Below are 13,057 nucleotides of genomic sequence, written 5' to 3'. Positions count from 1 at the left end.
TCTTCTACTTGGGGGTTTACTTTTCACGGCCTACTTTGTCATGGGCTTTTGTCCCATTCACAGGGGAAACAACGCAACTTTTACAACGCACTACCTTTACAGCCAACCTTTTAAACCGCAACATCCATTACAACGCATGCCATTAAAACGCAACCATTACAACACATGTCACTACAACGCATACCACTACAACGCATGTCATTACAACGCATGCCATTACAACGCATACCTACACTATCCAACACTTACCCTACTGTTGCACCCCCTGCAGTTAGAATAGTAATTTTTACCCATACACTATCCAATACTTACCCTACTGTTGCACCCCCTGGAGATAGAATAGTAATTTTTACCCCTACACTATCCAACACTTACCCTACTGTTGCACCCCCCTGGAGTTAGAATAGTAATTTTTACCCCTACACTATCCAATACTTACCATACATGCAATGTAATGGTATGCGTTGTAATGGTATGCGTTGTAAATGTAGTATGCGTTGTAGTGGAATGCGTTGTAAAGGTAGTTTCAAAGAATTCGTTGTAATGGCATGCGTTGTAATGGAATGCATTGTAATGGATGTTGCGGTATAAAAAATGCGTTGTAAAGGTATGCGTTGTAAAAGTGTGCGTTGTAACGACATACATCCATTCACAGTGCTCCTCAATGTTTAATATTGGGGTTGAGGACGGTCATGGGTTTTAGTCCCATTGACTGTTATTTACTTTTATTTAATTGTCTATGATTTTACATTTCTGGTTTACATACGCAATGCTACACTTTTATCTCATTTGAATTGTCCATTTAGAAATTGGGAGGAGTATATAGATACTGTTTGTGTCTCCTCGCTTTCTCTCGCTTTCTCTCTATTTCCCTGGTTCAGATTTCCTATTGATGTTTTTTCCTCTTACATCACTACATCCCTCACCTCCTTGCACTTTCAATGGTTGTGATGGAGCAAGGTTGCTCACGTAAAGTGACTTGCTTGTATTAATCCCTCTCAAAAATAAGATTAATGTACTAACTAACATGTTTCGTATATTAATATTGCATTACATGACATTTGTAGTATCTAGGGGAAGCTCAACAAGGTGCTTTTACTAACTATAATCCCTTTGCATTAAAATGGCTGCTGCTACGCAGGATTTTCTACTGCGCATGCGTCTGTCACACTCACGTGACATGACGTATTACTTCGCTTGGTGGGAAACTTTTGCTTCTGCGCACCAGAACTGAGATGGCTGTTCTGTGTCCTAACGTGCAAGAAGCTTGCATATCTGCTTTTGCTAAGCTGTACGCTCTGCCTAAACCTTAATGCAATAGTTAAAATAAAATAATGGGAATAGAATAGAGATAAGTGGTATACAGTGCATTTATTTATTCTATGTCTCTAAAAACTGTTTCTCTTCTATTTTTGCATGTATCGCATTTGGGCCTGAAATGTACCTCTGAACTTCATCTTTGGAGAGACTGCGCCTGTGCAAAGAATCCCAAGCTATTGAAGCCATGGCATTGAACCAGTGCCAGCATCAGACATGAACTGTGAAAACTATGAGAAACATGAACTCCTAACCCTGCTAAAGGAAGCTGAATTGTATAATTTGTTAAAACATTTTATGTTATTGATACATTCACTGCCGGGTGGAATAAAAGTGCATGGGAAGATAAAGTTATGGGAGGGACTGAATGACAGTTACCTCATCTTAATATGGTGTGATGACCTATCCTTGTCTTTTGACCAATAAAATTGTGGGATTCACATATTTGCAACATTGGAGGGTGGTACACTGACCTGGAAAATAGTATACCTAGGGTAGGCTTAGCTAGTTAGATTGTCCGACTTGTCCGAATAGCTGACCTGTCACTGACCCAACGCACTCAATAGGTGATCAAGAGCAGAGGTGCTGGCAGAGCACTCTGTCAGAAGATTCAATAACCCAATCGGGGTTCTGGAGAGGAGTTCGATGACCCAAACGGGGTTCGACTGTTAGCTGCAGAGAGGGTTTACAACGCTGGCATTTTGAACTTTAGCTGTGGTGCTGATTTTAGCCTGTGGCGGTCCTGTCCTGATCCAATTTGGTCTGTAACCTGTCCTGATACTGGTCTGCACCTGTTCTTTCTCGCTGGCACCTGCACTTTGGTGTTCTTATTCTTCATACTAGCCCATGGCCAGGGTTGGTCGTCACACCATTCTAGGTAACTATAAAGTGTGGGTTTGTCATTGTATTTGTTTACCCTATTCTACCCACCCTGTGTCAATACTTAACAATATTTTCTTTCCAAAATATTGCACATGATGTTTCAATCTTCATCATTCTAATAGAACAAATAAATATTGATTTATTATGGTTTCAAACATTTGAGAATTTACTTTAGATAAAAGAACTTAAACCTTTCCAGAGTTTGTGGTTATTTATGAAATGCTAATGTTATTGTACTACCTATTTTCTTGCAAAATCCCTTGATCCTCTAGGACTTTAGGTATTGGTGACTTGGATTGGTAAGTCAAAAATGCTATAGGTCCTGAATGGTTACATTAAAATTGATTGAGTGTAGGTTTTCCTTTTCAATGTGTATATAGTTCTATGGGCCCAGGTGTGTATGGTAAAACGAGCAGGTGAGCCTGCGCTCTATCAGATGGGCAGTGGTGTTTTTGTGGTGCATGCCAGGGACAGTCAGCCTAGCACAGGCTAAATTTAAAAAAACAGCCATGAATAAGGAAAGGCGTTATTTTATATATGAATTAGCACAGGATAACTCATTTTGCTACATGTCACAGTATGACCGTAAAGTTTGGGCTGTGAGAGACATTAATAAAGGTTGGGTCTCTCATAGGTCAATTTTAATTCCCTTATCACTTTGTCATAGTGCACTGCGTTCTTTTCCCACACAACTCAATCGCTCACATCTGGTACTTTAGTAAGGAGTTTAGTTTCTCACTGGCAACTCTTAAAAACATCCTCGGGCTCCCCTATCCCTCTGATACGGTTGTAGCCCTTAGTGCCACTAGTGTGACATCAAGAGGAGACCCAGATATGAATTATGTCACCATTGGTGAGTGATGGGAATCCGTCCCCTTAAATAGGACTTCCTATTGGAGTGGCCTTAGTCAAGGAAGTTGGTGCATACACAGTTTTAGATCTAGAGTTCATAGTGTTCAAACTGCTAATTTTAGACCCTTGGATATCTGTGTTGTATACGTTTTATGTGTTGGGGCAGTTTATCCAAGTTAGGTCTTTAAATATTGCCTCAGACCCTAACCAAATCTGAGTGTTTTCCTATAAAGAAAGAACTCCTGACTACAGGACTTTAGATATTCCTGGATGAAACTCTGAAACTGAATCCTGGAACTTCAACGATCTGTTCAATGCCAGATGACTGAAGAATCTCCCTTGGAGTAAAGGAGTTACTTCCCTGCTTGACAGGCACCCAAGACGCAGCTGACCGGCCTGCATCTCCGAAGCTTCTGAGGACTCTGAAGAATTTTGCATTACAGGAGGTCGTTTCCCGTGGTCTTAGAGGTCGACCAGTGCCAACAGCAAGTCTGAGACCCGCATCCCTCACGGCGACCACACAACCCGACCCCTGGCCACCGTGTCACTTTGCAGCAGCATCAGCTCTCCGGCGTCCCCTAAGGCTGAACTTTCGTTAATCGTAGCCCTGATACCGAGCAACCTTTGCACTGAAGATTTCCAGCGTACACACGATGAGTGTTCCGTGAGCTGGCCCTTTGTGTTTTCACTCAAGGTCCCTTCACGATCCCTGGTCCATCGACTGGTGGGTCCCTGTGAAGGCAACTCTAACTTTAATTGGGCTTCCCTGTTTGCTCTAGACATGCCCTGAGTCTCCATTGCTTGGGGAGTCCCCAGGACCTTGCTGGTCTGCACCGAAGCAATTACTCTCTTCCTGCGTGGGTTACTGTTACCAAGGCTTGGTGTGTCCAATTTGGGCACTGACACTGCAGCACTCAACATCCTTCATGGGACAGCTCGAATCCAGCTCCTGGTTGTCATCGATGCCTCCTGGTCCTCATGGCTAAAGAGGCAAGCTTCACCTCTTCGCACATGAAGCACCCGACATCGGTGGGCATTCACGTATCATGCCCCTAGTCACTGGCTAGTGACCCAGACTCTGTCCACTCTGCTTACAGGTTCTTCTCATCTTCGATCCAGGCTTGCATCTGTTTGCAAACTTCTCCTCTTCTCGGCAGGAGCGCTTTGCAGCAGGTCGCCATTGAAAACGACTACGCGTCCCAACACCATTTGACACCTAAGCACCCGGCTTCCCCGGGTGAGGTAACTCAAGTACTCCAGTGCTCCTGTGGGTGTTTGCCCTAGAGAGAGGAAAGGACATACACATCTAACATAAAGTGTACATAACTTAATACCAATACCAACACTCACCCCCACCATCTTCAACGTATACATGAGCCCCCTCGCGGCCATCGCACGCCAACACAACCTCAACATCATCTCCTACGCTGATGACACTCAACTGATCCTCTCACTCACCAAAGACCCTAACACCGCCAAAACCAACCTACATGAAGGAATGAAAGAAGTAGCCGAGTGGATGAAACACAGCCGTCTGAAACTGAACTCAGACAAAACAGAAGTCCTTATCTTAGGCACCTCCCCCTCTGCCTGGGACGACTCTTGGTGGCCAGAGGCCCTTGGAAAAGCACCCATCCCGACGGACCACGCACGGAACCTGGGCGTCATCCTGGACTCCTCACTCTCGATGACCAGACAAGTCAACGCCGTTTCATCATCTTGTTTCAACATTCTTCGCATGCTCAAAAAAACATTTCGCTGGATCCCCACCGAAACTAGAAAAACGGTCACCCACGCATTGGTTACAAGCCGCCTGGACTACGGTAACACCTTATACGCCGGCACCACCGCAAAACTTCAAAAAAACTCCAACGCATCCAGAACGCATCTGCCAGACTCATACTAGACATCCCGCGTAAAGACCACATTTTTGGTCACCTGAAAAACCTCCACTGGCTCCCCGTCAATAAGAGGATAACATTCCGCCTCCTAACCCACACACACAAAGCACTTTACGAACTCGGACCCGAATGCCTCAACACACGACTTTCCTTCAACACCCCCTCCCGCCAGCTACGCTCTTCCAACCAAGCCCTTGCCGCTGTACCTCGCATCAACAAAACCACCATGGGAGGAAGATCCTTCTCCTACCTGGCGGCTAAAACCTGGAACTCACTTCCCACTCACCTTCCCCTCACTCAGAACCACCTAGCATTCAGAAAGCAACTTAAAACCTGGATATTCGAAAAGTAATTCCCCACCCTTCTTCAAGCGCCTTGAAACCCTCTGCAGGGCCGGCTCTAGGCTCATGGTGGCCCTGTGCAGGGAGCGTAGGTGGGGGCCCCGGAAGAGGGGGTCCGGACGGGGCGGAGCTCAGGAAGGTGTTTTAATAATACGTCCAGAAAAGTCGTTAGATGATTGACCAGTACCTGCGGCTGCTCCTACCCGCCAAACAAGCCAGGATCCACGAAGACAAATCCAACATCTGTAGATATGAAGTTTGTGTGCTGCCAACATAGTCAGATCCAAGAACGAAGACCAAGCTGCTTATGTGCCATGGGCAGAAATAAAAATGTCAATCCTTGCTTGAAGTGGTGTCTGGTGTATTTACACTTTGTGTGAAACTTATCACTCGCTGTGCGACACTAGAAATATTTATGCCAGGACATCAAGGCAGGCTCTGGTGATGCTCATGCCACTATAACTCTGAATGCCTGATGTGCACCCAGCAATACCCCTTCTACATTTGTGGGATCCAGTAAAGATCTGTTTTCTCTACTAAACTGTTGTCTTGTATTGTCAGTGGCTCTTATTGCACAGCTTCTCTCCAGCGGTTCTACAGCCTAACCGCAGGTCCTTGCTCTTCTTGGTGTTAATTCTTAGCGGAGCCATGTAACCTGATTTCTAGAGGTCCATAGCTGTCCTTTTAATTATAGGCAGCTGCAGCAGGCGTTTGCAGCAGTTTTAGATCTTCTAAGAGTTTTTCTTTGCTCAAATTGGTCTAATTTCTTATATTTATGTTTCCTCGTCTTCATTGCTTGATTTTTGGTCACAAGAAAGTGTCAAATGTTACACATAACGGCACTGAAATTATGAACATGTCACACATAGCAATCTGAAACCTTGGCAGCTATGGATGGCGCATGTCATCATGTCATTTGCTGACTGCCTAACTTGGTTAGTCCCCCCACTTCTTTTTAATAGGACTTGTGCCAAACTGCCCTGCCACTCACTAAAGATCCTTTCCTACCCTTGTGACAACTGTTTAGCTCTTACCTTCCTCAGGCTCCAGTATGCCACAGTGGTGGCAAGGACTCTACCGAAGGGGTTGGTTCTGCTGCAGTCTGCAGCAAATCGCCCAGCACTGCCACTGGCCTAGACTCGACTGCCAAAGCCATGACTGCTTTATTGCTATGCCATTCTCCGTGCTACATCCACTCACAGGCGCGTTCTGCACCCCCACCACCTACCACCGTCCCCTCCCGTCCCCCTCAGCTAGCCTTCCCAGATCTCTCCACCAGTCGTTATTTCTCGTAGTGCTCTCGGAGCGCCAGGCGCTAATATTGTTCAATGTAACCGACAATGCTAATTTAACATTCACAGCCCGAAAGTACAGCAAGCCTGCCCCTCTGGAGTCCCTTTTTAAACCAAGGTGCAGGTTGAAATTCGCCTCAAATTTATTTTTCTCTAACACGGTTTATCAAGGCAGATCTGCAGTGTTGCACTGGGAGAAAAATAGACCCAGGCCTGAAAATAAAAAGTTGCCCCTATAGTAAATCAGAAAGCTAAAAAATTCTCAAAAGGTATGCAAATTGGGACACTTTTAAAGTTGGTAAAACACGCTGTGTGTTCTGCAAGATATGGAAGACTCCAACTATTTGTGCTTTCTGAAGACCATGTTTATCAGGAAAATCAACAGTAAAAACCGGCCCACAAGACAATAAAACAGGACACAAACATAAAAAGACAGCCCACACATGGACCAATCAGACCATTGGGCACTGCCAGATTGCCCTATTGGCAGGGCCACTGAAATTGTGCTATTGTGCTGCCGCAGCAACTTTTCCATAATTTTAGATTTGCCATGTTTGCCACACAGTCCATCATCTTCCGCATAATCTGCAGATTTTAACAAAACTTTCTTGCTTAAATGATTCAAAAGCTACTAAAATGTTGCAGCGTAGTGAAAGGCCCTTTACAAAGCAGGACTGGCCACCTTCCTCTTGCTTATTGCTATATTTGGGTACTAAACTGGTACTAATGAGGTGCAACCAATGCCTAGACAGTGTTACCAATTTTAAAAACTAAAGAAGTAATACTATTACAAAATGTGCCGCATAAAGCTTTATAATTTGCCTTGCCGCAGAATTTACTCAACCTTGCCGCATAATTTGGCCCTCTCCTGCCACCCACACAATTTAAGTGGCCCTGCCTATAGGCCAGTCCGATCTTGCAGCGATGAAATATTGACTCAAGTTCTGCCTCGGGTAAAATTGTGAGATCCCCCCAGCGTACCCTTAATCAATATGCTGGTGGTAAATTACAAAATTGGCACTGTAGCCAACTGTGCACATTATACTCGATTGAGTACACTAAAATAAAAACCCGTTGAACAGCACTTGGGCTTAATGCTTGAAACTAGAATACAGAAGAATAGGCCCTCGAGGACTCACAGTAGCTGCATGGTACTGACTACAGAGAAGTGTCAGTACTCTAATTACTACTGCACCTCTGCCGAGAAGTGCAGGTACTCTCACTTGCAGAGGGCACTCTGTACCTGCTCATTTAAAGCACTGCTTGTGCAGGTATCCCGAGATGTCTGCCTCGTTGACTGCCCCTCCTGTAGGCGTCTGCCTGCACCCAGAACCGAACCTGCCCAGCTACCTTCACACACCCCTGCCGCCCTCTGCGCAAGTTCCGCTCTTGAGGAGGCAGGGTACTTTTCCTCCACCTTCCCAGAGCACTAGTCCAGATTTTTTACCCCACTATCAATAGGCTGGTGGCACTTACTTGGGCAGAGTCCGGAGGATTGTGGCGGTGGCACCATAGCTGCCAAGGGTTCAGATTGCTATGAGTGACGTTTTCATAATTTCAGTGTAATTATGAGTGACATTCAACAACTATGGGTGACACTTTTTTTCGCGGGCAAAATCAAGCAATGGAGGCAAAGAAACCATATATCAGAAATTACACTCATGAGCCCTCTTAAAGTAAATTAAATGAGTGACACAACTTTGCAGACAGACTAGTGACTGCTGAGTTTAGTGTGTCCTCGATCTCTGCCTGAATTGGAGCACTGCACGCATCAGATCTCGGCCCGTGTGTAGAAGGCCTCAAATTGCCCAGCAGTTAGTGCGCTGCCTTTTGCCTGCAGGCCTTTACTGTCTGTGTAGGTTGGTTCTGTGTGTAGCAGAGTCTGCAGCTGGGTGATGCTGTATGCATGCAGGAGACTTGCATTGTATAGCTGTGTGCAGCAGGCCTTAGTAGATAGCATGTTTCTGACCTTATCTGTCAGACTCGGCCTACATGCAGCTGGATGTCTGCAGCCTACATACAGTGCGCCCCGGCCTCCAACTGTCTGTGTGCAGCACGCCTCAGATTTGGCATCAAAGCCTATGGCTCAGACTCTGCATGCACAGACCCCTGTCTGACTGTTAGCTCCAGTTTTATGATTTTATTGCTCAGCAGGCCTCCTAGTGCAGCAGGCCTCATAGTGTTTAAAGTTTAGCATTCTGAGTTTTTCTCCAAGTTACACGTTAATTTATCTTTGCCGTTTTCTATAGTGCACACAGTCACAAGACCATATGGGTATCAAAGCGCTTTATATAACTCTAGGCACTCACTTCAAATGAATATGCAGCTGTATTCCATACACGCGACGCCGGCAGCCTCAATACTTTTTAAATTGTGCAAAGACCACCTCGCTGACAATAAATACATGTAATTCTGTCCAGCTATTCAGTATTTCCTGAATTAAAATGTCTTTACGTGACCACGGATCACGTTTCATTCATTGAAATAATTTAACACACCCTACCTCATTGTCGTGAAGCTAACGTCATTTCTCAGGGCGCAAATCATTTCTCGGCACTGGCACTGGCACTGGGTCAGACATAGCATTAATCCGGAGCACGTGTCCGCGTGCAACCAGACACTCCAAGCATTGCTTTACACACCGTCTGTCAAGTCAGTGGCTGCAGGCTCAATTGGGCAGCTACTGTGCTGTGACATTTACCCTCCAGGCTGCAAGGGTGCAAGTTTCTGTTTACCGCTCGCCTCCAGTGATAGTCGTGCTGAGGCCTGAGGGCTGCGCAGCCGCGCTCACGAGAGGCGAGGCATGATGACGCATCATTGCTGCAGTGCTACATTTCAGCGCGAGGGCTGGCCAAGTATGCCCAGGGCCGTCATTAGTAGCGCTTTGGCACGCAACAAGATTGACGGCCCTGGGACGATCCTCGTCGTGGTGGCCCCTGGGGTTTGGCGGCCCTGTGCAGGTGCACACTTTGCACATGCCTAGGGCCGGCCCTGCCCTCTGGGTATGTAGCGCGCTATATAAATTAATTGACTTGACTTGACTTGAATGCAGATGGATGATGTGGAGAGAGGAAAGGACATACACATCTAACATAAAGTGTACATAACTTAATACCAATACTCCTTCCACATGCCTCAGTAATATTTATTTAGCAATCTCATAATTTCAGAATTGAAACATTTACAATGGTATTTTTTTTTAACAAAATCATTGTTGCTCCTCATTTATCTTAAACAGCCAGCAACCATCAATAAAGCCAATAGACCTGTCTGCTCAGGGAGAAAACATATTTTTGGCAGTCAATCTTGCTCACTTCTCCCACTACATAAAATTCATCCTTATATTTACTCCCCACCACTTTCAAATGTCACCAGCCGCGATTGGTCTTGGGGCTAAACAGTAAATATCACCTAAACATAGATATGAACTTAAAGCATGACAAATGATTCTCACGTCATAGTGTGTGTAACTTTTTTAAAATAAATTGTGGGCAGCATACATCCCCACAAACAATGCATGAAAACGATGTGATGGGAGCCCAACCCACACCATGGGAACAACCTTAAATCTGGTTATTGGACATGTATCCAGCAGCCGCTCCTAACACTCCTCCCAGTATTGCTATAGGAATTTTGTAAGGATGTTGTCCTGCAATATCCATGCCCAGTTGCGTTCCTTTCATTGCCCCTTCTAAGGTCCGAAGAAAAGAAGAGCCAGGCTGCGGCATACAAAAAAAACACTGTGCTTCAAAGCGAACGTTTTCCGCTTTTCTTTGGTAATCTCTGTCATTTTGTACCTTCGCGCTCCTAGCTAATTCTTTTATTTCTTTCAGTTCGTCTGGTGTTATTTGGCCACCGTTTGCTGCCTTTTTCTTTTCAACTGATTCTATGTGTGCATCAATGATCTTTTTCTCTTCTCTTTTCTTCTCTTGTCTGATACGAGCCTTTATCTCTGCCTCTTTTTGCTTCAGTGCAGCCTCAGCCTTCTCGAACATGGCTGTCATGTAGCACTCGCCACCGTTCGCCTGGACCATCTCCTCTATCATGGCTATCAGCTCTCGTCTTTGATTTTCCATGTCTTCTCCTGTGGCTTTGTTGTTGAACGCACAATAACGGTTCCCGCAGCTCTTTACCAAATCCTTGAGATTTGTTTTATCCTTTGCAATGTAGGTTTCTAGGGGCGTCTTGCCTGGATCCCCATCATCCAAATCCTCTTTGTGGGTGAAGAGCAGGATCATGAACTTGGCCGCTTCTCCCCCAAAGAGATCTCGGATTATTTTAGCCGCATTGGCTTCTTCTTCGGTGAACCGTCCTACGCCGATCACAACCACAATGGCGTGGGGTCCCGGAGAGCTGAGGACAACACACCTAGAAACTTCCTTCGTGACCTCCACCAGGGGAGAAATTCCAGTGTCAAAAAACCCGGGGGTGTCAACCACCACCACATGTTTGCCATCAAGGTCGAAGCACGCCTTCTTACACTCCGTGGTCAGAGACTCCGTCTGCATCCGAGACTCGAACTCTCTCCTCCCCAGGATGGTGTTGCCGGTGACACTTTTCCCAGCTCCGGTTTTGCCAACAAGGATTATTCTCAGATCTGTTCTTGGTGCGCATATAACACAATTAGCAACATCTGTAAAAGAAAACCGACGAGAGATCAAAACATGACAATGACTGCATAACGTAAGACATAAATGAAAATGTTTTTTCTTTCTTGTGTCATAATTCTTTATTATTGCAATAAAGGTATACAACAGGAATTCAAATGCAGGTGGAATACAGCGGTGAAATCCAACATTGATTGGTGCAATATAAAGGAAACACATGGAAAGCGGCGGGGATGAAGGGGAGGGGAGCGGTTGGGATGCAAGGGGATTGGCACAGATAAGTGATGATGATCTGGTTTCCGGTTTTCAGCCTTTCACCCTGTTAATGTATACCGGAACTCAGCTGTTGCTCGTGGCCTGGTGGGTCTTGGCTCTCACCCAGTACAATCGGTGAAGGGGTCCTGTTTAAATGAGGGGCTTCGGTGGGGCGACCGACCGCAGGGAGGTCCCTGCCCCGGGCAGTTTGGGAGGGGCGGGGGAGAGGGCTGCTGCAGCAAGGCGGGCTTTTTAATTTGGGCTGGTTAAAATGTAGCCCAAAAGGAGCCCAAACATAAATACTTTGGGGTCCTTTTGGGTTTACTTTTCAAAAATGTATAGCTTTCGAGGATCCTTTATTGGTTTCATACCCATGTCTACCATTAACTGGAAGGAGGTTGAAAGTACGAAAAAATAGCAGAAATAGGCTATGACCCATAAAGATGCCAAAACTGTATAAAACATTTTGGTTTTCTGACAAAAGTCTGTCATTCCCCCAAATCAGGGAAAATGGTGGTTTCAGCTCCACAAACCTTTTTTTGATACCATTTGTAGGGAAAAACCCAGATACTTTGATTTGCAGCACTTTTTTCCAATTTTTCCCCCCAAAAACAAAATGTATATGTATTTCGGCTAATTTTTGGGTCCCTTCCAGGGGAATCTACAAACCCTAGGTACCTTTAGAATCCCCAGGATATTGGAAGTAAAGGACGCCAATTTGCAGAGGATACCTTATGTGGTAAAAAAGATACAGCGGCCTAGGTGCAAACTACGACAAAAAGCCAAAATAAGGCTTAGCACAGGGGGAGAAAAGGCAAAGCAGCGAAGGGGATAATGGCATTCTTTGGAATTATACATATTTCTGCTTTGTGATATTTTCTATTAAATTGAAATGGCTTTAATTAGTCGAGCAAAATAAAATAAACTTGAACTTGAAACTTGAAACTATGGGCCATATGTACGAAGCAATTTCCCAGTTATTTTGCGAACAGAAAAATGCTTTTTGAGATGTACTAAGTCCAAATTGCAATTCAGTAGCTTGTTACAGAACCGCAATTTGGGTTTTACAAATCGGTATTTGGAAGGGGCCTGTTTAGGGCATCGCTTTCAAATACTAAACTGCATTGGTACATACAAATGTTTTGTTATGTAGAAATGTGGTTGTGAAACATTCGCACTTTACCATCAACTTGCAATTGGTGGTAATGCATTTGCAAATTGGACGGGGTACCCATGAGACCCCTTCCCCTTTGTGAATGTTGGAAAAACATTTTTCAAGAGCAGGAAGTTGTCGCATGGACAGAGCATACATAAGGGATATTGAATTCCAAATTGCGATTCAGATGAAATTGCTATTTGTAAATCACAACCCCTATTTTTTGAACATGTGGCACAAGGTTATACACATTTGCCTTTATTATAATGTCAGTGGGACCGCCACCGACAGGCTGATGGTGGCAGTCCTACCAACATCCAAGTTAGCAGTCAGACCGTGAGAAGGCGAAAACTTGGAGCTGACCATTTGGTCCGAAGAGTCGGCAGTGGAGAATAGTTTGACTAAACCTGTGTGCACAAGGTGAGTAATATGATTCTTGGAAAATTGTGCCTTT

At 45.0% G+C, this 13,057-nt stretch overlaps 2 protein-coding genes across 5 annotated transcripts in view; one reads left to right on the top strand and one right to left on the bottom strand.

The window, feature by feature from the left end:
- The window catches only part of LOC147725156 (chromaffin granule amine transporter-like), a 273,571-nt gene that overhangs the window by 18,276 nt on the left and 242,238 nt on the right, over window positions 1-13,057 (top strand). The window lies entirely within an intron of this gene.
- Window positions 9,718-13,057, bottom strand: part of LOC147725157 (GTPase IMAP family member 9-like) — a 31,411-nt gene continuing 28,071 nt past the window's right edge. The window contains exon 2 of the mRNA XM_086967123.1: window positions 9,718-11,218. Coding sequence (XP_086823249.1) covers window positions 10,149-11,218 — 1,070 coding nt within the window. The 3' untranslated portion in view covers window positions 9,718-10,148. The remainder of the gene's footprint in view (window positions 11,219-13,057) is intronic.

This window comes from Lissotriton vulgaris, chromosome 4_1 (assembly GCF_964263255.1).
Source record: "Lissotriton vulgaris chromosome 4_1, aLisVul1.2, whole genome shotgun sequence".
Classification (NCBI taxonomy): domain Eukaryota; kingdom Metazoa; phylum Chordata; class Amphibia; order Caudata; family Salamandridae; genus Lissotriton; species Lissotriton vulgaris.
This window is presented reverse-complemented; position numbering and strand designations above follow the sequence as displayed.